This window comes from Antechinus flavipes, chromosome 1, assembly GCF_016432865.1.
Source record: "Antechinus flavipes isolate AdamAnt ecotype Samford, QLD, Australia chromosome 1, AdamAnt_v2, whole genome shotgun sequence".
Lineage (NCBI taxonomy): Eukaryota > Metazoa > Chordata > Mammalia > Dasyuromorphia > Dasyuridae > Antechinus > Antechinus flavipes.
The window spans coordinates 696,488,640-696,514,041 of record NC_067398.1 but is presented as its reverse complement, the minus strand read 5'-3'; the positions used below and the strand labels follow the sequence as shown (position 1 = coordinate 696,514,041).

The window sequence follows — 25,402 nt, the reverse complement described above, 5'->3', positions numbered from 1 at the left end:
CATGGCTTATCTAAGAAAGGCTGGAGTGCAACTCGACCTCAGCACCTGGCCACAGGAGGGGCAGGACTCGGACGCGCAGCGGCACTCAAGTACTGTTCATTAGGATCCACGAAAACCCTTGTGCTCTGTCTGGACTTACAGTTCCGCGGTCCAATGGACCTCCGGGGCTGGGGTCTCTTTAAGAGCGGAAAGCCCCCTCCCCATTTCCCCGGAGGAGGGGCTGAGAGGAGGCGGAGTCCCCAGAGAGGCTTTCTGGGCGCGCGGAGGGCCGGCCGGGCAGGTAAGAGTTAAAGGGGCGCGCCCGCGGGGCTGTCCGGCCTCCCTTTCCCTCCCTCTGGTAAGGCGCGGGGCGGAGCGGCCACGGTTGCGGAGGGGGCAGGGCCGCGCCGCTGCCACCCGAGCCGAGCTGGGCGAACAAAGCGTCCGTCAGTCCGTGCGTCCTTGCGTCTGTCCAGGGAGCTGGAGCCGCGGCCAAGCCAGGCGTGCTCTGGAGCTCCGGCCGGGGCATGGCTGCGCTCCTCCGGCCGGCCCCAGCCCCAGTCGTGGCCCGGGTCCCACCGCCAGTCCCAGCTCCGATCCTAGTCCCAGTCCGGATCCCAGCTTCGGCCGCGGCCCCTGCGCGATCGGGACTTTCCCTTCTGCGGCTCTAGCCGGAGCCGCCTGCCAGGTAAGAGCTTGGGAGAGGGCAGGTCCCCCGGGCCGGCCATTTCCAGCCCAGCCCCTGGCACCCCGGGCCCCGGGCCAGGTAAAGCAGGATAGATTCCCCAGCCCGGAGCCCGGGAGAGCGTAGCCTCCCAGTCCCATGGGGAAGTTGAGAAGGTAAACAGTGCCGAGGGTCCCCGGGCCTAGGCAGTTCGGGTGGTCTTCCTGGCCACCGGGGGACCCGGGGGACTCTCCCGCCGGGCTCCGCGGGCTGCTCTCTATCCGAGATGACACCTGCAGGCCTGGCAGTCTGGAGGAGCCAGGTCAGGAACCATCCTTATGTTAAGAGGGAGCGAGAAAGTTTTCTGAGCTCCGTGTTGGGGGGCAGATCCCTAGTGTCCATGGAAGTTTAGGCGGAAACACGAACGCCCCTCTTTTGTTTGGGGAGCACTGGATGCTTGAGCCTTCCAACTTTGTTGCCCTCGGCTCTCATGCGGGAGGAGGAACAAGGAAAAAAATGAAGTCTACGGGGCTGATGTATGGGAAGAGATCGGCTTAGAAACTCCTTTCAGCTCTGAAGATTGCCAGGATTCTAGGCTGTGGTGCCAGGCCAGGTTCCTCTTCCTTGTCCTGGAAACTGGGGGCTGGTGGTGAGCTCCAGGCGGGCCAGTGGGGTGTGGGGCAAGGTACAGGTACTTACCTGGCCACTGTGAAGTTCTAGGGATGCCGTGGGACTGTGGTCCCACTTCCTGCACAGGTGTGGTGCAGTGGAAAGCGGTCTGTCTGAATTTGGAGCCCGAGGATCTGGATATAAAGTGCCTTTTTTCTGTGAATTATCAGCACTCTGTCCCGTCACTTCATCCCCAATTGTTTGCAGGTTCTCAAACATACTCTCAAATGTTTGCATGTCTTTTCCCTCTCTTTGGATCTCATATCTTACCCCTGTATCTGGCCATGTAGTAAGCACTTAGACGCTTATTGACTGACTGTCTGACTGCCACTTACCATCTTCTTGATCTTGGTCCACTCATTTCTGCCCAAGAAGTCGGAAGTCACTCTTGGAACCTTAATTTCCTCATTTGTCAAATGAATAGATCACAGCTTCTTCAACTTTTTTCTCTTGTGATCCCTTTTAGCTTGAGAAATTTTTACAAACCCTGGATATATCGGTATATAAAATAAGTATACAAATCAGACATTTACTGATAGTAAATCATGATTTTGCGACTGCCACGCTTACTTATACGATCCCACTTGAGGTTAAGAAGCTTTGGACTAGATTAGTTGTTTTCAAGGTCTGGGGTCTCTGTTGTCTACGTATGTACATATGTACAATTTTAAGAGTGTAAAGACCACTTTGGGGCCAAAAGTTTTGAGAACCACTGTATGTAGGTGGTAGAACCGTTGAGTTGTGGACTATTCCCTGCATTTGGAGTCAGAGCACCCTTGTCACTTAGTACCTGTGTGAGATCCAAGGGTCTTTAGGCCTCTGTTTGTTCCTGAAGGCCCTTCCAATGTGATCATCCTCTTGTGGGAGTTCAGCCCCTGATCCTGGATTTTAGGGGGAAACTGAAGACTAGAATAAGTGACATCTATGTGGAAAATCCTTGACTCAGGAATTGGAGGGACTTGGGATTTTTTAGGTAAAAGGTGCTCCTGAGTTTCAAGCAAAAGGAAAATATAATAATCTCAGGTGAGTTTTGCAGGTTTGGCGTTAGATTAGATTGCATTAAATTGTGAGCTCGTCGAGGGCAGGAACTTTTTGCCTCTTTTTGCATCCCCAGTGCTTACTTACCACAAGGTCGGGCACAGAGTAGGTGCTTGACAAATGTCTGCTTGGTTTGGCCCTGGCTCTGCCTTGCTATGTGACATTAGACAAATGACATAAATTCTTTGAGATTTTTTTTTTTTCCTGGAAAGTAGAGTCGGTCAGATAAACTGATCTCTAAGAATTTTATCAATCTAGGACTGGGATTCTCTGTGATCTTTGCCTCTCTGGCCAGGGTGGCTAATGAATAAGTGAGTATGGAGTAAGGACGGCTCTGGACTTCTTGGAAAATAGTGGGTGACAAACAGGAGCCTCTGAGCCTGTCTTCCTGTCATCCCGTCTCCCATCCATCAACTTGACTTCTTCCTGTCTCTGACAAATTATTCCCATTCTCTGGCAAGTGTCTTCCTAAATACAATAAGAAATCTGTAGATCTAAGCGTTAAATTGTTCCACTCACTCATTATGTGACCTCAGGCAAGCCATTCCATTTCTTTAGCTGTATAGTGGGGAGAATATTAATTATTTCCTCCTCCTACTTACCTCTTGAGACGGCTTGGACCGGCTGTGAGCTTAGTCAGACATGAGGCTGACCCACACTGACCTTAGCTTCTAATAATTATTTCCTTTCTAATTAGGGGAGATGATATGCATGTACTAGAGCTGATCTTCTATTGGCTTCAGGTGTGTGTGTGGGAATATGGTAGAGGGGGAGGAGAGTTCCCCATCTGTACTAAAGGAATTATGGAGCTCATGGATCTTTGATGGATCTTTGGCGCACCACAGTGTGCAGAGTGCTGGACCTGGAAGTGCTGGGAACCCAGGAAGACAGATTTTTAGATGGGACAGATTGCCTGTCTCTGCCTCAGTTTGTTCATCTCTGAAAGGGGATGATAATAGCATCTACCTCCCAAGGTTGATCCCAGGGATCAAATGAGATAACCTTTGTAAGTCCCTTTGAAAACTTTAAAACAGTATAGAAATCCTTGCTATAACTGTTAAGTCACCTAACCTTCAGTTTCCTCATCTGTAAAATGGGAATGATACTAGCATCTCCCTCCCAGAGCTGTTGCAAAAATCAAGTGAGATGTTTGTCAAGGATTTTGCACAGTGCTTAGCATATAACAAGCCCGATATAAATGTTAGCAATTATCATTATGACTACTAGCTGGCTGGCTAAGTTCTCCCATTCTCATTTTCCTTACTGGAAAAATAGATCTAATATTAGCACCTGCCTTCCAGAATTATGAGGATAAATTAGATGAGATCTGTAAAGTGCTTTGCAAAAGCTATGTAGAAATGCTAGTTAGGATGATGATATAGGGCTGGAAGAGACCCCAGATGTCCTCAAGATAAATCCCCCCAGTTTACAAAGGAGAAAACTGAGGTCCACAGAGATGAAGTGCCTTGACCAGAGTCATGCTCATAGATAAAGCTTATTCAAATACAAAGCTGGCGCTTTTTGTTTGTATTTTTTTTAAGCCAGGCAAAAGAAGGTGGCGGTCTCTTTAAGTCACCTGAATAACAGTCTCAATCACTGCCTTTGGTATGAGGAAAAGTATTCCCTGGCCATGTCTTGAGAGGCCTTTAAGTAAATTATAGCTCTTAGGTAGACCTGGTTTCCTGGGATCGTGAGATCACAGATATAGAGGGATAGGAGGTTTTAGGGGCGCCCATCCTTTTAGTGGGGGATTGGTGACTGACAGGCTACCAGCTACAGTAATGCTAGCTGTCCTTCACCAGAGCCTATCAGGTGTGTGAAACCCTCAGACACATTTACGACTCCCAGCCTCACTTAGGGGGCATGGTACTGGCTGGATGGAGTGAACATTTATTTTCTGTGCTTCAAATTGTGCTCAAATTTTATCCCACTCAAAAGGGAAGAAGGGAAAAAATGAGTTTCTTACACGATCTACCTGGAATAGCAAGGGAATGGACCGGCATCATGGTATTTGACTCTGGAGTCAGAGCCCTGTGTTCAAATCCCCCCTTTGTGTTCCTGGATAAATGGGTTTATCTCTCTGGGCCCCCATTTCCCCAGGTCTCTGGTAGTTCCAGAGCTTCGATTAGCTCTGGTCATACCATTAAGAATTCAGTTTTTTTTTATTCCCATTTTATAGAGAAGATTGAGACTGTAAATGACAGCTAGTGTCAGAGGCGGGATTTGAAACCAGATTTTTCTGGGTTCCCAATGCTTGACGCATAGTAGGCGCTTAACAAATATCTGCTGTTTGATTTCATCTTCATACAAATGGGGCAGTGACTGAGTAAGGGCCCAGGAAGCCTTGGCTGAGAGTTCTCAGCATCTGGCCTGGTCCTGGGGCAGCATCCTGAGACCTTCTCAAGTCATTGGGACGCTCAGGGACTTGATGCTGACCCAGTAGTGTTCCTTGGCTCTCTGCCACCGGCCTCCCCCTGGACCTTACATCCTCTTCAGCTCCTGTTTTGTGAGTAGCTGGCCTGGTTTCGAATTCTGTGGCCCTGTGGTTTCCGTGGGAACACAGCGACTTGCTAAAAATAACGTCTAACCGAGGAATGGAAGCCATATCTCCTGCTTGGACCTCTCAGGGAGGGAGGGCTGGGGAGCAGTCTATTTTGAACTATGAGTTCCTTTGGGATCTAGCTTCCTTTTGAGCTGAGCTAGAAAGCTATGGCTCAAAATCTTCCTTGGATATCCTCCTTTAAAAAAAATTAATTTAATAGTCGTTCAGTTGTTTTTTGGTTGTGTCTGACTGTGTGACCCCATTTGGTAGACACTGGAGTAGTTTACCATTTCCTTCTCTAGCTTATTTTACAGAAGTGGAAACTGAGGCAGACAGGCTGACGTGACTTGCTCAGAGTTACACAGCTAGACCAGATATAAATTCAGGTCTTCCTGACTCCATGTTTTGCGGCTCTAACCACTGTACTACCAAACTACCCAACACATGTATATAATCAAGCCGAACAAATTCCCTCCCGCTCTGTGACCAAAAGTGTCTGAGTCCGTTATCTCTCAGTCATGTGAATCACATGTTTCATTATCTTCTGGTTCTTAGAATCGTGGTTTATCGTCACTTGCCATCTTTTGGCCTTTTTGCTTATTTATCTTTCTTTTTGAGAATGGCTCTCTCTTTCTTGTTCAGGCCCTTGTTCCCAGCACTGATGGTCATGGAAGCTTTAACCTGCTTCCTGTTTCCCATCTGGACCCATTCACTCCTCCTGAGGAGTCTGGGTCACCCTCTTCCCTCCCCATACCACTAAGTGTGTCTTTTATGGGTTAATTAATGACACAAGATAGGGGGTGCAAAATATTCTTGTTCCCCTTTTATGGATAGTAACTGAGACTCAGTGAGCTGACCTGTCTTGCATGAGAGCACAGAGCTAGTTCGTACCTGAAGTGGGGTTTGAACCCCAGGGCTCTTTTTTATAGGATTGTCACTCTGCCTCTGCTGAGGGGGAGCCCAAGCTGTTCGACTGAGGGCCCCTGATCCCTGGGGAGTCCTGCTGGCCCAAGCCCACTTAGCATTTTAACTCTGGGAAAAGAAAAGTTTTCATGGGCTCGTGGATTGAGAGCCGTACCACAGATGGAGATCTTATGAGGGAGAAAGACCAGAGAATGTAGGAGACATTACCGGCATTACAGAGATGCTGTGTGACAGGCCCCGGATAGGAACCAGAGCTGAAAGAGTTAGAGAGAACATAAATCGTCTATAAGTCAATCAATCAGTAAACATTTATGAGGTGCCTACTGTATACTAGGCAGTATGTGTAGCACCAGGGATACAAAAAAATAGTTCTTGCCCTCAAGGAGCTTTCAATCTAATGGTGGAGATCATTCATGAAGACACAAATGCACATGCAAAGTGTGTGCAGGAAAAATAGGAAATGATTAAGCGAGGGAAGGGATTGGAATTACGAAGGGTTGGGGGAAGACTTTCTGGAGGAGGTGGGATGTTGATTGGGACTTAAAGGAAACTGGAGAGGTCATTAATTGGAGCAGAGGAGGGAGAACAGGGGGGCAACCAGAGCAAGAAATGGAGAACCTTGCTCATGGAACAATCAGGAGACTGGTGTCAATGAGCAGACAAGTATTCACTTAAAAACAACTCCCTAGTGTTGTGGTCTCCTTCAAGAATCAAGATCAAACAACAGCAAAGTGTGTAGTAAGGTGTAAGAATACGAGGAAAATGGATGGGGTTAGGTTATGAAGAGCTTTGAATGCCAAACAGCATTTGTATTTGATCCTGGAGGCCATAGGGAGCCATGGGAGCTTATTCATTGGGGGAGGGGAGGTTGAGCTGTATTTTAGGAAAATCTCTTTAGTGGCTGAGACTCGAGGCAGCTGCTGCAGTAATGCAGGTGATGAGGGGCCTGTACCCTTGGGATGGCAACATCTGGAGGGGAAAAGGCGATGCCTTCTAGAGATGTTGCAGAAGTGAAATCAAGAGGCCTTTGATTACTTGAATATGGTGGAGAGTGAGAAATCCAGGGAGATTCCTCCCAGGGAGCCTGGGAGACTGGGAGGAGGCTGCTGCCCTCCGCAGTAATAGGAAGGTGGGGGGCGCAGTTCGGAGAAAAAGATAATAAATTCCCTTTTGGATGTGGTTGAGTTTGAGATGTCTGCTGGACATTCTGTGTAAGCTATCCGGAAGGCGGTTAGAGATGGAGATTAGAAGTCGGCAGAGAGATGGAGGTGGGATGGGTAGATTTGAGAATCATCAGCAGAGATAATTAACTCCATGGTTGAGTTTGAGATGTCTGCTGGACATCCTGTGTAAGATATCCGGAAGGAGGTTAGAGATGGAGATTAGAAGTCGGCAGAGAGATGGAGGTGGGATGAGTAGATTTGAGAATCATCAGCAGAGATAATTAAATCCATGAGAGTTGATGAGATCCCTGGGTGCAGTACTCTAGAGAGAGGAAGTGCTCTCTCTGGTGAGATCAGATGACCCAGGAGAAATCAGTGACGTTAGGAGGAGACCCGGGAGACAGGATGGCTTGAAGATCCTGAGAGATCTTGTCCAGGAGGGAAAGAAGGCAAGAAGAATGAAAACTGAGAAAAGACCAATGGGTTTGTCTACTAAAACCGGCTGCTGAGATTGGAAGCCAGAACCTAGAGAGGAGAAGGAGAGGAAAGGAAGCGAAGGAAGGCGCCCACTGTAGACGGCCTTTTTTTAATTTTAATTTTTTTTCTTTTAGTGGGTGAGTAAAACATTTATTTGTTTGTTTGTTTGTTTTGATAATAGCTTTTTATTTTTCCAAATACACGCAAAGGTAATTTCCAACATTCATCTTTGCAAAGCCTTGTGTTCCAAAATTTTTTTCTCTCCCCCTTTTCCTTTCCACCTGATAGCAAGCAATCCACTATAGAGTAAATATGTGCAATTCTTCTAAACATATTTTCATATTTGTCATGCTGTACAAGAAAAATCAGATCAAAAGGGAAAGAAAGAAAACACTAGAAAGGAAAAAAAAGTAAGCAAATACCCTCCCCCCCAAATAAAATGGTGAAAATACTATGTTTTGATCCACACTCAGTCCCCATAATCCTCTCTGGGTGCAGATGGCCCTCTCCATCACAAGTCTATTGGAACTGGCTTGAATCACCTGATTGTTGAAAAGAGCCATTCCTTCAGAGTTGACCCTTGCATAATCTTGTTGTTTCTGTATACAATGATCTCCTGGTCTGCTCATTTCACTCAGCATCAGTTCCTGTCAGTCTCTCCAGGCCGTTCTGAAATCATCCTGCTGGTCATTTCTTATAGAACAATAAATAATATTCCATTACATTCATATACTGCAACTATTCAGCCATTCCCAGCTGATGGGCCTCCACTCAGTTTCCTTGCTGGAAAAAAAGGCTGAAAACAAACATTTTTGCGCACGTGGGTCTCTTTCCCTTTATGATCTCTTTGGGCTACAAGCCCAATAGAGACACTGCCTGATCAAAGGGAACACACAGTTTTATAGCCCTTCGGGCATAGTTCCATATTGTGTAAGGGCCTGTTCAGTGTTTACCTACAAAGGGCAGAAGACATACCAGATGATAGGTGTTGGGGCTGGAAGGGTCAAGGGAGAGGAGAGATGTGGGCGTGTTTGTGGGCGGCAGGGGAGGAGGCACTGGAGATTAAGAGCCAGTGTAGGAGTGGAGATGACTGAGGTCGCCATCCATTCATGGGCCTCTTGGGGAGGCAGCTTTGCACTTGGACCGAAGCTCCTGGGCAGAGATGTGAAGGATGGGTGCACATGGCAATCCAGTCCATTTGGTTTTTATTAATCGCCTGTTTAGGCATAATGGACACTAAAGACAGGACAAACAAAATGTTCACTGCCCCTGGGAAGCTGTAAGTTTGCTGGGAAATAGGGATGATACCCAGGCAAGATAATTGGGATCCATAGTGAAAATGGAGGGACCGAGGCCAGAGAAGGTACACTGGCAAGTTGCAGCTGAATTGAACCTTGAAGGGGGCTAAGGATTCTGAGAGGCAGAGAGGAAGAAGGAGGATGGCTTCCAGGCCAGGGAGCCGCTGGTGGAAGATGGCCTGGGGAGATGGAATCCCGAGTTTGGGGAACAGCCAGTTTGCCTGGAAAGTAGAAAGGTGTGATAAGAAGTCACAGGAGACAAATCTAGCAGAGCCGACTAGAGGCAAATTGGGAAGGGTGTCATGGATTTGGAGACAGGAAAACTTGGCTTCCAGATACCTTGTTATTTAGTCCCCCTGGATCCTACCATCCAATGGGGTTTTCTTGGCAAAGGGTTTGTCTGGAGTGGTTTGCCATTTGTTATTTAATTATTTAGATGTGTCTCTTTGTGATCCTGTGGATCCTATTGTGCAATGGGTTTTTCTTGGCAAAGGGTTTTTTCTGGAGTGGTTTGCCATTTCCTTCTCTAGCTTATTTTTACAGATGTGGAAACTGAGGCAGAGTTAAGTGACTTGTCCAGAATCACACAGCTAGGAAATGGAATTTGAACTCTGGTATTCTTGTCTCCAGGATCAGTGTTCTATCCACCTCACCACCTCGCTGTGTGATCTAAAATAGGTCAAACCCTCTCTCTGACCCTCAATTTCATCAGCTGTAGAATGGAGGCAATGTTCTCCAACATTCTTTCTAGCTGCAAGCCTTCTTATTCAAACTGAACAATTCAGATTGTATCGTAGCGGCAATAGGGAGCCAGTGAATCTTCTTGAATAGGAGAGTGCTGCGCTTTAGGATGATTATTTTGTCTGTTATGAGGAGGATGAGTTGAGAGTCTGGAAGTAAGGAGACCGGTTTGGAGGCTGTTGCATTAGTCTGAGAGAAAACCTGGACAGAGGGTGGGAACTACACAAAAAGAAAAAGGAGTGAGATAGGAGGTAGATGGGGTTTTGGAGGGGAGGGACTGTGCCTCCACTACTGGTTCACAAGCTCAGACCTCCACCTTTGTTCCTCCTTTCTTCCTCCCTGTTAGCCATAGAATCAAGAAGTAGGAGAAGGATCTCATAAGCTCCAAGGAAGAAGGAAGGAGGGTCTAGAAGGATGGATTGGTCCACATTGTGAAAAGGGAGGAGAGAGAAGAGAGAGGAAGATCACTCATGAGGGGCCGTGGGTCAGATCAAGGAGGTTATTGCTGTTTTTGTTGTTTAGGCTGGGAAGACCCAGGCGGGTTTATAGATAGCCAGTGGATAAGGAGAGATACAAAGATGCAAAGAAGAGAGCGAGACTGTCTTTCAGAGGAAGAAGGAGGGCCAGGGATCAAAGCCATAAATAGGGGGCTAACCTTGGTCAGAGATCAAGGCCATAAGTAGGGGGCTAACCTCGGTCAGGGATAAAAGTAGGGGGCTAGCGTTGGCCAGGGATCAAGGCCATAAGTAGGGGGCTAGCCTCGATCAGAGATAAAAGCAGGGGGCTAGCCTCAGTCAGGGAACGAGGCCATAAATGGGGGCTATCCTCGACCAGGAATGGACCACTCTTCTGTTGGGGGTTGAACAAAGGAAGATGTTTCTGATTCTGGCTGGTAGAATGAGAAAGAAACAGGTGCTCTAAATACCTCCTGGCTTCTCAGGCCTGTAAGAGGTCAGGTTGTCAGATCAAGAGGGCAAGCCCAGGCCTCGAGCTGTTTCCCACCTCGCCCTCTGCTCTTCTCCCTTTGGTATTTCCCTCTGTGATTTGGGGGTTTCTCATCCCCCTCCCGAGGACCTTTCAGAAAAACCGCTCTAACCTTCCTTTGTGGCTTCAGCTTCTGTTCCCATCTCAGCGGTGGGAAGGCCAGCTGGAGTGGAGGAGAGAGTATTGTTGGATTTGAAGGCATGTGGTTGTGTGACCTCGGCTAATTGCCCCCCTCTGGGTTCCATTATCTGCCATTATCCATCAAATGTGGGGGATGGGTTTGGAGTCTGATCCTCTAACCTCTCTGGGGGCTAAGTCTTTAACCCTAGTCTCCTTGATTTTATTTGTTTTTCCGTATCTTTGGATTTTACATCACCTTCATTTCTCAATATCTTCCTCCCCATCCCCACTTCCGGAGAGCCTTCCCTCATAACAAAGAACAGGGGATCGTAAATGTGCTGGGAAGGCACTCTCTGCTCACGTGGGATGACAGCCCCTTCTTGCCTGGAGAACCAAGAGGATAAGGGTTACCCTGTTAATACGCATTAGGAGATCCTGGCTGGCTGATTTTATGTCCGCTACACTGTCTCTCAAGGAATCAAAAAGAGAAAAAAACAAAAACAAAACACAGTTCTGTAAAAGTCTGTAATTCATCAGCCAAGTCTGACAATGGATGCAGAGTCCCACACCCTAAAGTGCCCTCCTCCGAAAGTCGTGACCCTTCCGCCATAATGAAGGACTCGGGAGGGGCGGGAATTGCTTCTTCCCTTCCTTGTCCAAGCTTCTCTCCACTGCCCCTTGCTGTCTCTCCAGGAATAGTTAAATGTGCTGAAAAGACCATCTACATTGGGTATCTACAGACCCTTTCCTCTTCTTTCCCTCTCTCTTCTGACTTTAGCATCCCACCAGAACCCCTGTCTCCAGATCTTTGGAGAAGGTATTGTGATATCCCTTCTCCATTTTCCAGAGCCCAGTTTTGTGAGCCAGGGCTTGGCAGTCATGATCAGATCTGATTAAAGGTCCCATCGATTCCATCTCTTAAGATACGGATGGGGCTTGAGGGGCTACATCCCCACTTTGAAGTTGATTCCCCCCTGCTCCGGAATTTTAAAACTGATATCTGACTCCTGATTGGCCATCCTGGATGAGGGAAGAGCAAGACATTGATTTTGTCTTTTAAGATAAGGATGGGGCTTGAGGGGCTACATCACCACTTTGAAGTTGGTCCCCCCAGAAATGTTAAAACTTTTGTCTGACTCCTGACTGGTCGTCCTGGATGAGGGAAGAGCAAGCTGTATTTCCTTGGCAACCCTGTCTCTACTACGAGAAACCAGAATTCAGATGGGTGCACTATTCTAGTCTAGGCCCTTATTATCATTATAATTAGGCAAATTTTTTTCAGGTGATAACTTCTAAATTCTTTTTTTTCTTTTTTATTATTATTTTTAAAGCTTTTTCTTTTCAAAATATATGCATAGTTTTCAACATTGACCCTTGGAAAACCTTGTGTTCCAAGTTTTTTCTCCCTCCCTTCTCACTACCCTCTCCCCTAAACGTCAAGTAATGCAATATGTTTTAAACATATGCAGTTCTTCTACACATAGTTCCACCATTATCATGCTACTCAAGAAAAATCAAATCAAAAAAGGGAAAAATATGAGAAAAAAAACAACAAAAAAGTGAAAAAGTTGTGATCCACACTCTCTCTGGGTGCAGATGGCTCTCTCCATCACAAGACCATCGGAACTGGCCTCAATCACTTTGCTTTTGAAAAGATGGCGAATTTTTTAAATGAAAAGACTTTTTTTCAATTAGACTATTGTAATAACTTCTGCTGTATGTCAACTCCAACCTGCCTTTCATGTGCCACCTTGCCAGAAAAGCCTTCCTTAGTTCCTATGATTATTCTGCTCTGAGATCTTCAGTGGCTCCCTGTTGCCTCCAAAGTAAAATTTTATTTTAGGTTATATATATACAAATATATATATAAATTAAATTATAAAATTATTTTGCTGGACATTTGAGGCCTTCTGTAACCATTTGTCATCCTGCCTGTCTAACCTGTTCTGACCTGGCAGCCTAGGAAACACCTGGTCTGCCCTGAACCAAATTAAAATATAATTGGGAAAAACTTAGGAAAATAAATAAAAATCCAGCAAAACATAGATAGTGTTATATTTTAAAGTCAAGTCAGTTTTTGGCAGCAGGAGTCCTGCACCGTTTAGAGACCTCATTTTTATTTGGGTTCGACATCGTAGCTCTTGCTTTTTAAACTATAGTTCACAACCCCATAAGGGTTGTATAACTGTATAACTGTTGTATAACTTATATGTATAACTGTATAAGGTTGTATAACTTAAAACTGAATGTGAGGATTGGGAAATTGTGATTTATTAACAGGAAATGTTTGATTTTTATACTTATTTTATATACTTATATTTCTGGGCGCAAATCTCGGGTGAAAAGGAATTGTGAGAGGAAAAGATTTCAGAAACTCTGGTCTAGACTCTGGTGTCTGAATTTACCCCTTTTCTCAGCCCCTGGAATGGCTTTTCTCCCCATCTCAATCTGGTGGATGTCTCCCCCTCATTTAAAAACTTGTGCAGGAGCAGTGAGGTAGTGCAGTGGATAGAGTCATGGCTCTGGAGTTTAAATGTGGCCTCAGATACTTATTAGCAGGACAAGTCACTTAATCTCAGTTGCCTTAATTAAAAAAAAAAGACATGCAAAGGCCTCCTCTTGGCAGCCTTCCCAGATCTACCTGGTCGGGAACCCCTTTTTCTCTCCATACCTCCCATGGTTCTTTGTTCTCTCTTCTATTTTTGCCAGGGAATGTCTGTGCCTTAGTTGCCTTCTTGATTGTAAGCCTCTTAAAGACAGGGACCTTCTTGTTCCTCCAATGGGACGCTCCATCCTCCCTGAGGCTCCAGATTTATCCCTAGCTGTGCTTCCGTACCTGGGATGCCCTCCCTCCTTATCTCCAGCTTCCTTCAAGTCCCAGCTAAAATCCTATTACTTTCAAGAAGCCTTTCCTGAGTCCCTTCTTTCCACAAAATCTTCCCTTTTTCCTGCAGAGATCTTTCAACCCCTTCTTCCCCCATTAAATTGGGAGCTTTTTGAAAGGAGGGACTCACTTTTACTGCGCCTGGCATATAGTAGGTGCTGAATAATTGCCTGCTGCCAGAGATTCTGAGAGCTATAGGGCTGAGGTGGGCCAGCAGAGTCCTGGGCAGAGGCTTGAAGGAGAAAGATCAGGGTCAGGAGCTGGGAGGAGGCTGGTCGGAATAGTTGAGTGAGGATGAATCGGTGGTAAAGGCAGACTGCATCCAGATGGCGCATTTTTTTGAGAGGCAATAGTGAGCCATTGAAGCTTCTTAAGGGAGTGGTTGTTTTTTAACTGCTTAGTCCAGGAGAAGCCCCAGTTTCCTGGGCTGGAGCTGGGAGGAGCCCTTTCTTGGAATGTGGGCTTTAAGCAGGTGTAACCTAATGGGAAGCTCCTGGAGGTTGTGAGTTCAAGGAGAGGCTGGATGAGCAGTCAGTTAACAATAGGATGACCTATTAGTCAGGGTCTGCCACGCCAGAGATACAAAGACTTCAGAAACGTTTGGTCTTCCGAGAAGGTCCGTCCTAACGGGAGGCACAGCAGGACAAAGTAATAGCCTCTGCAGAGGGGCTCGCCCGGGAGGGTCCCAGAGTAAGTGTTACAGGGGCGGGGGCAGGTGAGGAGGGGGCCGCAGGCCTGGGGCACTGCCCAGTGGTGAGAGACCTGTCCTGTTGGACCACCCGTCAGTGCGTGGGGGAGAGTAACGTGTCTGTAACAAGCCTGGAAGTTGAGGAGTTACAGTCCGAGGGGAGGAGATGACCGGGGACCACCAGGACTTCCCACTTTGGGCAGTGTCAGAGCTGGGCTTGTTGGGGGGTAGGCTGCCTTCACCCTGACTGGGCGAGATGAGTTTTATACTTGACTGAATATGATACAGGCTACGGAGAAGAGCAGGAAACTGTAAGAGTGGGGGAGAGCCTTGAGGAGAGGTGAGCCCCCTCTGGTTGTGACATGGGTACTATTATCGACCCATCAGCAAGCATTTATTAAGTACCAACTATTTGTCAACCTCTGGAGTGGTAGCAGGGCTATAAGGAAAAAAATGACTTTTAGGGAGTTCACAATCCATCAGGGGAAATGAGACATGTATACCTGCAAGTGTATATGAAAACTAAAGCTAGCGTTCATAAAATACTTTTGGTGTATTTATTATATTACATATTTATTTTATTGCATTATATATTATTACATATTTGTGATACATTACATTATACGATTATATATTGATTATATGTCACATCCTATTTATTAATCATATTCTATTCTATTATATCAATCCTATTTTATATTGTTATATATTTGCCTTGTAAATATTGTTATATTGAACATTTATTACATTTCATGATATATAATGATATAACATTATATATTTGTTATATATTACATTGCACATGTACTACATATTAAATATTTATTATATACTACATTATATTGTACATTTGTGAAAAAATTACATTATATTATTTTATGTTATACATTATATTACATATATACATTGTATATATACACCTGTTACATAATATATGCTTATAAGTTATATCATATTTGTTCTATTCTATTCTATGTTACATATTACATTATGTTATATAATTTATCTACATTTATATGAATATATATTTATATTATTTATCCAAATATAGACATATATACATATATTATATATTTTAATCTAAATTTGTATTGAAATATATTGATATTATTTATCTAAATATATATTATATATTTTTATCCAAATTCATACATTAACTCATTTGCTTCTTATGGTAACCCTGGGAGATGGGGAATCTGAGCAGGGCTTCCGTGACTTGCCTGGGTTTACTTGCCTAGTCAATGTGGGAGGCAGAATAAGTGTTGTCCCAGCGACTGCCTGATTTTATGGGGGGGGCCCAGTCCCTGCAGGGAGTAACCCTGGGGGGTTACTCTGGAAGGCCCCTGCCTTTGAGGTATTGCTTGAGCCAAGCTCTGAAAGCTCTTCCTAAGGAGCCCGGGTGAGGAGGGAGGGTGGGAGAAGGGAGCTGGCAGAATTCTGGCTCTGGCTTCTTGGGAGTCTAGAATTGGGCCAGTCCCCTCCAGGGAAGGATGGGTGGTGGGCGTAGAAGGGCAGGGGTTTGTTAATTAGCTAGGAGAACCAGACTGCCCCCAGTACCCCCGCCTGCTCCCTTGGACTTTCCTGGGGGGTAGGAGGAGGTGCCCTCTGGAAGCCCTAGGGCTCACTTTGTTTTCTCTGCGCGGCTCCCTGCTCAGGACTAGGGTGTCTCAGGTGAGCAGGGAAGCAGGAAGCTGGTGCAGGCCCCCCCGAGGACAGTGGTTGTGCCCAGGGGCCCCTGCCAGGAGCGGAGCATCCCTGGGAAGGGAGGTGGGGCAGGGGCGCCCGAGTCAGGGAGGCCCGAAGGCTCCCTCTGGCTCTGTCCCCGGCTCTCTGGCGACCTTGGGCCTCTGCCTGGCCCTGGGAAATGTTGGAGATAAGTCGACTTGTCTTTGTTGCAATTTCTGTCCTTTCCTGCGGTTGGGCAGGAAAGGGGGCTGACCACAGGGCCGGCACCATGTGAGTCAGCGCCCTCAGCAGATCCGGGAATTCCTGCCATCCCGGGCCAGCCTGGCTGTCTCATCGGGGTCCCCTCCCCAGCCTTCTAGAGTTCCACGTGGGGATGGAAAAGAGGGCTTTGTGGCCTGGCAAAGGGAGTGAAGTGCTTGGCCATTCCCTTCTCCAGCCCATTGTACAGATAGGGAAACTGAGGCACACAGCGTCTCCCAGCTGGGAAGGGTCTGGCTCAGGAAGATGAGAGTTCCTGACTCCAGCCCTGGTGCCCTAACCCCCTCACCACCTAGCTGCCCTGAAAAGGGGAGGATGCGCCCTAAAGGGTGCTCCCTCTCTTGGGGGCCGGTGGAAAGATTATTAGCTACCTGGGGGAGCCACTGAGCAGCTCCGGGTCTCCAGGTCCTCATATGTAAAAAGAAGGAGGCTGGACTGGATCGCCGAGAGATCCCTGCCGGCTGGGGAGAGCTGGTTAATTTGTCAGCTCTCTGGGCCTGGATCTCTCCAGGGCGTAGCATATTCCCTGGCACATAGTAAGAGCTTAATAGACACTCGGGTACTTTGCAACCTTTAGGCTGTGTGGGGATGGGAACCTCCAGTTTTGTCCCTCTGTGTTGTCCCCTTCCAATGTAGATGGTCCCCTCTGGAACCCAGCCAGGGGGCTTCAAGAGTCCTGGTGGTCCAAAGACTCGTCCCCCAGGTTTGCCGCTGAGCCCAGTGGCACATAGTAGGCTTAATCACTAGCTGCCTTGGCCAGCCTAGTCATTGGGTCCTTGGCAGCCCAGACAGACCGGTGCTCAGACGATGGCTCGTCCCCCTCTGGGCTCACCTTTGGATGTGGGGAGGTCGGGGATGAGACAGTCTGAGATCTGATAAGTGATTGGATAGAAAGTGTCCGATTCAGAGCTCAGATATAAAAAGTGAGGAAGCCCCTGTCCTTGGGGAGACCCAGAGGAGAGGGGGAGCAGGGGGCGAGGGGGGAAGCCCCCTGGAAGGGGAGGGGGAGGCAGGCGTGGGAGGTGATGTGGCCGCTGCAGGACAGCAGTCCACCCTGAGAATAACCAATCCTCTGCTCCTTTGCAAAACGCTCTTTGTGTGGGTTCCCATCTGACTCGGTGCCTTCTCATGCTTATTTTGCAGAGGAGGAAACTGAGACTGAAGAGAGCTTGACTTTTCCAGGGTCAGTCGGTTTCTTGATGCTTTATTAAGTTCTGGCTGTGCACGAGACGCTGTGCCAAGTGCTGGGGCCCAGGGAGAGGCAGGATCCCACTGCTGCCCTAGGGGCTCATGGGGGAGAGCATGGCCTAGCCCGGAGGGCTTCCCGGCTCTCAGCCCAGCACCCTATGGCGTGGACCAGCAGCCTGCAGGAGGGAGCTCCACTTTTTGTGGGATTCCCAGAGAAAAAGTCCAGAATAAGTCACCGTCCTATTGTTTTGTGTCCAGTTTTCTGCGGCCGCTCCTTATCAGTGTCCGGGCTTTATTTGTTAAAATGAGTCAACGGCACTGAGGCTGCTCCCGTGAGGCTGTGACTCAGCTGGCCAGGTCTGCAGTGCAGGCCCTTCCTGGCACAAACCCTTCCCGCCAGCCAAGGGCCAGGGCCAGGGCCAGGGCTAGGGGCCAGGGGCAGGGGCAGGACTGGGGCTGGGGCCAGGGCTGGGGCAGGGGCCAGGGGCAGGGGCCAGGGGCAGGGGCAAGGGCAGGGCTGGGGCAGGGGCCAGGGCTAGGGGCCAGGGGCAGGGGCAGGACTGGGGCTGGGGCCAGGGCTGGGGCAGGGGCCAGGGGCAGGGGCCAGGGGCAGGGGCAAGGGCAGGGCTGGGGCAGGGGCCAGGGCTGGGGCAGGGGCCAGGGGCAGGGGCAGGGGCAGGGTCAGGGCCAGGGGCAGGGGCCAGGGGCAGGGGCAGGACTGGGGCCGGGGCCAGGGCTGGGGCAGGGGCAAGGGCAGGGCTGGGGCAGGGGCCAGGGGCAGGGTCAGGGGCCAGGAGCAGGGGCAGGGGCTCAGCACTGAATTACGGGGTGCAGAATGTTCTCTCTGATGCTGTTATATGGGCTCATCTCAAATCCCCAAACAGTGATGAGACTCAAGGTGGGAGGGAGCTTAGAATAGGGGATGTCAGGCCTGGGAGGTTTAGAATAGGGGATGTCAGGGCTGGGAGGGGCCTTAGAATAAGGGATGTCAGGCCTGGGAGGGGGCTTAGAATAGGGGATGTCAGGCCTGGGAGGGGGCTTAGAACAGGGGAAGTCAGGCCTGGGAGGGGGCTTAGAATAGGGGATGTCAGGCCGGGGAGGGGGCTTAGAATAGGGGATGTCAGGCCTGGGAGGGGGCTTAGAACAGGGGAAGTCAGGGTGGGAGGGATCACTGCTCCAACCCCCTCATTTCAGGGAGGGTAGCTGCCCCCCAGAACAGGCTTGGACCTGTGTGGGCTTCCACAGCACATCTGTGAAGGAGATGGGCCAGGGCCTGGGTCTCCTGACTCCCAGGGCGGTGATGTGTCCAGCTCCACACAATTTTTAGCCACAGGGGACCTTAAATCCTCTTGTGTCGAGCGCCCCACTTTCTGGCTGATGGACAGGAGGCATTGAGGGGAAGGGTCACACGAGTGACTGAGGAAGTGAATCAGGATCCAGCCCAGAGTCAGGCCATGTCCGGGGCTCCGGCCACAGACTGGCCGCCCGCTGCCCCACGTCACGGCCCCCGCAGACCATCTTTTCTGTTCTTCTCTCCCCCTCCAGGTTCCGGGCCGCCATGAAGCTGAATGAGCGGAGCCTGGCCTTCTACGCCACCTGCGACTCGCCGGCGGACAACACGGGCTTCCTGTACAAGAAGGGCGAGCGCCACACGGCCTACCACCGGCGCTGGTTTGTGCTCAAGGGGAACATGCTCTTCTACTTTGAGGACCGCGACAGCCGCGAGCCGGTGGGCGTCATCATCCTGGAGGGCTGCACGGTGGAACTGTGCGAGGCCGCCGAGGACTTCGCCTTCGCCATCCGCTTCGCGGGCTCCCGCTCGCGCACGTACATCCTGGCGGCCGACAGCCAGCCGGCCATGGAGGCCTGGGTCAAGGCCCTGTCCCGCGCCAGCTTCGACTACATGCGGCTGGTAGTGCGCGAGCTGGAGCAGCAGCTGGAGCGGATGCGGGCGGGGGCCAGGCCGAAGGCCGAGCCCCTGGCGCCCCCCCGGCGGGAGCGCTCGCTGCCCTCGGGCGGCCTCAGGGAGAACGGCTGCGCCGTCTGGAGTCAGGAGGCGCCCGGCTTGCCCAACGGCTCCCTCCCCAGGACAAGCCACGAGGGCGGCTCCCGGCCCCCCCCGCTCCCGCCCCGCCGGAAGCCCTCCCTGGGCAGCAGCCCCGCCCCCCTGCTGGTCCCCGAGACTCCCTTCACCCCAGGGGCCGCCACTTTCTCTCGGCTCCACGACTGGTACGGCCAGGAGATTCTGGCCCTGAGGCGGGAGTGGCTGCAGAGCCGGGGCCAGCTGTGACCCTGCTGCCGGAAAACTGGGGGGCCGGGGCTGGGAAACTCCGGGTCATCGGCCCCCGTGGCCCACAAGGGGAGGAAAAGCTCTGCCGGAAAGCCCCTAGTTTGAGACGCCCCCGGGAGCCCGTCTGTGAGAGCCTCGGCTCGAGGTCGCCCGGATGGAAACATCGCTTCTTCCCCTCTGACTCACCGGGGTCCCTGATCACTTGTCTAAGGCTGGGCAGCGAGAGTCTGAGGCCGGGCAGGAGCCTGCAGGACCAGCCTGTGGGGGCCACTGGACACTCCACCTAGGAGGCTGCAGGACCGGCCTGTGGGGGCCATTGGACACTCCACCTAGGAGGCTGCAGGACCGGCCTGTGGGGCTGCCCAGCCCAGCTTCTGCCCAGGAGGCTGCAGGACCAGCCCAGTAGGGGCCGCCCAGCCCAGCTTCTGCCTGCTCACTCCATCTAGGACTCTGCAGGACTGGCCCTGTAGGGCCACCTAGCCTAGCTTCTGCCCAGGAGCCTGGAGGATCATCCCTGTGGGGGCCACCTAGCCCAGCCTTGCTCAGGAGGCTGCGGGACCAGCCTGTGGGGCTTCTCAGCCCAGCCCCTGCTTGGCCCCTCCATCTAAAAGGCTGCAGGACCATCCCTGTGGGGGCTGCCCAGCCCAGCCTTGCCCAGGAGCCTGCAGGACCATCCCTGTGGGGGCTGCCCAGCCCAGCCTTGCCCAGGAGCCTGCAGGACCATCCCTGTGGGGGCTGCCCAGCCCAGCCTTGCCCAGGAGCCTGCAGGACCATCCCTGTGGGGGCTGCCCAGCCCAGCCCCTGCCTGGCCACTCGATCTGGGTGAATGAGGGTCATGCTCTGTATGTGAGTCTGTTGCTCCCTCCACAGCCAGGCTGGGATCGGGCCCAGGGCCCTGTCCTGGCGGCCTCCATTGTGTTTCCCTTCCTCCTGGCCCTCTTTAAAACCCTTCTAGAGTAGGGGAAGCAGGGAGGGCAGCTGTGGGCCGGGGACCACTCAAATGGTACAATGTGTGTGTCTGTGTCTGCGTGTTCCCAGTGCGTTGTTTACAAAGCATCCTCACCACTCCCCGAGGGGCCGGGTTTCCAGTTCCCATCCTCCGGTGCATCAGGAATCGGGGACGTCATGGGTGGGCGGGTGCTCCCCTAACCCCCTGCTTCTCACTCAGGTCATCTGAGGGGTGTCTGTGTCCCCCACAATGGGCCACCTCCCCCCTCTCCCATCATCACTAGGAAAACAGTTCTGTCACTGGACTCCTCCCTCAGTCCTTTTTATTGATGTGAAAGTTGAGGCTCAAGGAAGAGGAGTGATCAGAACTAGAGGAGACCTTTGACCTGTGATGTCACCTAGTCCAAGCTCCCATTTTCGAGCTGGGGGAGCTAAGGCCCCATCACAAGTCTGGCAGGGCCGTAGCTAACATTACTGCAAGACCTTAACACATATCCATTATCATGTGATCCTCATGACAACCTTCAAGCTGGGAGCTATTGTCCCACCCATTTTACAGAGGAGTAAACTGAGTCCTGTAGCGGTGGCAGGGCTTGCTGGGGTCGTGCAGCTCCCCGACCTCTTACTCCGTGGTGACCCTGGCCCAAAGTCATAAGAAACAGAGATTCCCGATCACTCTGTGCCTCAGTTTCCTCCCTTGCTGTTTTCTCTCTCTTCAGTGCTGGTTTTTTCTCCGGCCAGTGAGAGGACAGCAGGTGGCAGCCCGGGCTAGGTCATAGCAGTAAGGGGTCCTGAGGAGGAGGAGCCCCGCTCCCTGACCCCAGAGCACAATTCTTTCAACTCTTTAAAGAGATTTCCGTTTCTTCAGCTCCCCCGGAGAAGCCGTATGGGGACTAAGGTAGAGGGGGTCAAAGCTGCCTCTGGACTCCGAAAGACCTGAATTCAAATCCCGACACACCCACCTCAGTGCCTTCAGGTAAACCTGTAGCTCCACGTCACTGTCCTTCGGAGCCGAGGAGCTCTGTACTGACCAGCGGCGGCCCCTGACCCTATGGTCCCCCGCCCTCCTTTGGACCCCGGCAGGGGAGAATGCCCAGGGCAGGACCCTGACCTCACACCTCAGTCCAGCCCCACCCGGCAGCGGTCAGCTTTCTGATGTCCCCCTCGCTGGCTGGTGGAGCCGGGCTCCCTCCTAACCCAAGGCTTGCCTCCCCGCCTCCTGCTGCCAGTCAGTCCCCATCATTGTGTCCGCTGCCAGCCTGGGGTTTGGACAGTTCCCGATCTCTGGGCCCTCACCTCAGCCTTTCTCCAGCTGGACGATGGCGGGCGGCCGGTTCCTCATCCTTAGGAGTCACAGCCAGGGAGATGAGCGGCCGGGGAGCCTCGGGGGCGGTGCCCCAGACTGAGACCCCGGCGACTTTCTGAGGCAGGGGGACCCCCTCAGCGATGACATTTCGGGTCTGATACAAAAATGCAAGGCTTAGGGCTGTGTCACGGATGGACACTGACTTCCTGGGCGGGCCCCGGGGCTGCCCTTGCTTAACAAAGCCCAACAGGGGTTTTGGGAGGAGGTGAGTTTTGTCACTGGGGAGGTTGGGCCGGCCTCTGTGGGGAACACGTTGGAAGCTTCTGGGTCAGGTTCAGAGCCAGTAGCTTGGGTCCCAACCATTCAGCTCCCACGTAAGTTGGTGAGTCCTAACTATGGTTCCCCGGGCCGCGGAGTTCTGGGGGAGGGCTCTGGTTCTGATTGGATGGGCTGGAAGAGAACTCTAACCCCCTCCCTTTACAGAAAAGGAGACTGAGGCAGGCAGGGATGAAGTGACTTTCTCACAGTCACCCAACTAATAAGTGTTTGAGGTAGGATTTGAACTCAGGATTTTCTAATCCCAATCTAGACCTTGTGATACCTTCATTCAAGAGGTGCTGGGAGGGAGGAGCCCCGGACCGGGGTTGGGGGGCAAGGTCCCGTGAGAGGCTGGATGCCGTCTCCTCCCCTGGTTTCGTGGTTCTGGCGTTGGCAGGGAGGGTCTCCTACCGGGACTGCTTCCATTCCAGCTCGCCTGCAGAGACCTTCAGGGCCTGGCTCTCCACATCTCACTGCTGGCCCAGTGGGAATAGATGAAGCTTAGATTTTAAAAGGTTTTTTAAAACAATTTAGGGCTTTCCCAGGTACTTTATGCTTGGTGGGATTTCTTCCCTCTCTGGTCCATGTCCAGTAATTGGCTTTGCAAAGGAATATTGGGGATGGATCTCCTTAGAGAAATCATTCTGGGGGGGTCATTCGTTGGGAAGAAAGGAGTTGCTGAAAGCTCCCCAATTCCTTTTTTCTCTTCTAGAGACCCTGGAACAGTGGGGGGATCAGGGCACATTGAGTTAGGGGTTCCCCTCTCACCCTGTCTCCAGCTGTCTAAAGTAACCACAATTTTCAGGCACTTCAGATACGAACCCCCATTTTGCAGATAAATCCCTGAGGCCAGAGAATAAAATTGCCATTCCCTTCTAGATTTGTAGTCTGTATGAATCCCGTTAGCTTGTGGGACCTCAGTTAAATCCGAGAATTTTGCTTCCTCAGTTTCCTTAATTGAAAACTAGGGGGTGGGGATGGCGTGCTCCTAAAGCCCCATTGTGCTCTAGACTAGACTTAGGGTTCCAGAGACATGTCCTGATTCCCCGGGGCTCCTGCCTTTGCTGTACAATGAAGAGCTTCACCCCTTGGTCCCCTGGGGGAGTGGGTCTCCTCTCAGACATTCACCTCCCTATCAGTCAGATTATTTAGCCTCCCAGTCCTCCGGGGGTTAGACAACTCTCTAAAGCTAAGTTGCTCAAGAGGTGCTACCATGTAAGGGGAGAGGATTTCCTCGCCTGGGGGAGTTCCTGTACAGCTCCAGCCCTCATCCCTATCCCTAGGCTCGAGGGAAGGCTCATGGCCGGTCTCCCAGTACAGAAGCTCTCTGCTCCCCAAGGGTGGGGGCTGGGCTGGGGCTCCCGGCCCTGCCCTCCCAGATACTTCAATGGGAACGCCAGCAGGGAGGAAGTACCTTCTGGGGACAGGTTGGGTCTGGAGGGGGAACCTGAGGAGGCTGGGAGTTTCCGGAGAGCTGAAATAAAATGACCTGTGTGAAGAAACGCGTGTTTGTAATCTTTCCATTCAAGCCGCCCTTTTTCCTTTTGGGAAAAATTGATGGTCTGTCTCATATATAGGAACTTGGGAGTGGAGCCACCCATTAGCACACAAACTTCAGTCATTTCAGTAAACATTAAGCACCTACTGTGTGCCAGGCAGATATAAAGAGGCAGAAGACTCTGTCTTCAGGTTGCTTACAATCTATGGGGAGATAAATAATACAAAGCAAGTTTAACACAAGGATGAATTGGAAATAATTTAAGAGGGAAATCCCTGGATTTAGTGGAATTAGGGCCTTCAAGTCTGCTTGGAGTCGAGCATTTTTTTAAAAAGCTTTTTATTTTCCAAACATGCAAAGATAGTTTTCGATATTCATCCTTGGAAAACTGTGTTCCGATTTTTTTCTCTCTCCTTTCTCTCTATCCCTTCCTCTAGACAGCAGGTAATCCAATATATGTTAAATGTGCAATTCTATACATATTTCCACAATTCTCTTGCTGCACAAGAAAAATCAGATCAAAAAAATGAGAAAGAAAACAAAATGCAAGTAAACACCAATAAAAAGGTGAAAATGCCATGTTGTGATCCACACTCAGTCCTCTCCCTGGATGCGGATGGTTCTCTCCATCACAAAATCATTGGACCTGACCTGAATCACCTCACTATTGAATAGCCACGTCCATCCCGGTTGAGCATCACATAATTTTCTTGTTGCTGTGTAATATGTTCTCTTGGTTCTACTTGCTTCACTTAGCATCAGTTCTTGTCTTTCCAGCCCTTACTGAAATCAGCCTAATCAAGCATTTATTAAGCACTTACTGAATGCTGAATATTGTTAGGTATTGCAGGTACAAAGATAAAAGGAAAGGGGTCCTGCCCTCAAGGAGTTTGCAATCTGTTAGGGAAGACCAGGGCATGCTCCTCGACTGTATCTTGTAAGTACTTATTTATTTTCTCATCATCTCGTTAGCATGGCAGCTATGGGGTTCAGTGGATAGAGCTCTGGGCCTGGAGTCAGGAAAACCTGCATTCAAATCGAGCCTCAGGTACTCAATAGCTGTGGGCACTGTGCAATTCACTTTACTCCGTGCCTCAGTTTCCTCATCTGTAAAACCGAGAAGAACATGGTAAACCGCCCCAGGTCTTTGCCAAGAAAACCCCAAATGGGGTCGCAGAGAGACTGGACTGCACAATTAACAACAATTAGTGATCTCATTAGACTGGCAGCTCCTTGAGGACAGGCCTTTCTTAGATGAGGCAGCTGGGTATAATAGGTACAGAATATATAGGGCCTGGAATCAGGAAGACCCAAATTCAAATTTATCTTGGACAAATTGTTTACTTTCTGTTTGCCTCAGTATTCTTCACTGTAAAATTGGGATGGTAACCCTTGTAGGATTGTGAGGATCAGATTTTTTTTTTTTTTAGGATCAGATCTTTTAAAATATTTGTATAGTGCTTAGCACAGTGCCTAGCATACAGTAGGCACTCTATAAATGCTCATTTCCTCCTTATTCTTTGTATCCCCAATTATTAGCAATAGTGCCAGGCATATAGTAGGTGCTTAATAAATGCTTACGGATTGATTGATATTGATTAGTATTTGTATGCTCTCATAATGCCTGGCTGGTTCATGGAAGACACTTAAATGTTTGTTGATTGGTTCTTTGAGAGCGATGACTTTTTTTTTCTTCATTTTCTTGATACCTACTGTAAAATCTGGCACACAGTAAGTAC

At 50.1% G+C, this 25,402-nt stretch overlaps 1 protein-coding gene across 1 annotated transcript; it reads left to right on the top strand.

The window, feature by feature from the left end:
• The first annotated feature begins 369 nt into the window (after positions 1-369).
• PHETA1 (PH domain containing endocytic trafficking adaptor 1) lies at positions 370-23,667 on the top strand. Its single transcript, XM_051972783.1, has 2 exons — positions 370-667; positions 18,849-23,667. The coding sequence occupies exon 2, from the start codon at positions 18,862-18,864 to the stop codon at positions 19,591-19,593; it is 732 nt and encodes a 243-aa protein (XP_051828743.1). The 5' UTR covers positions 370-667; positions 18,849-18,861; the 3' UTR covers positions 19,594-23,667.
• Positions 23,668-25,402: the final 1,735 nt, after the last annotated feature.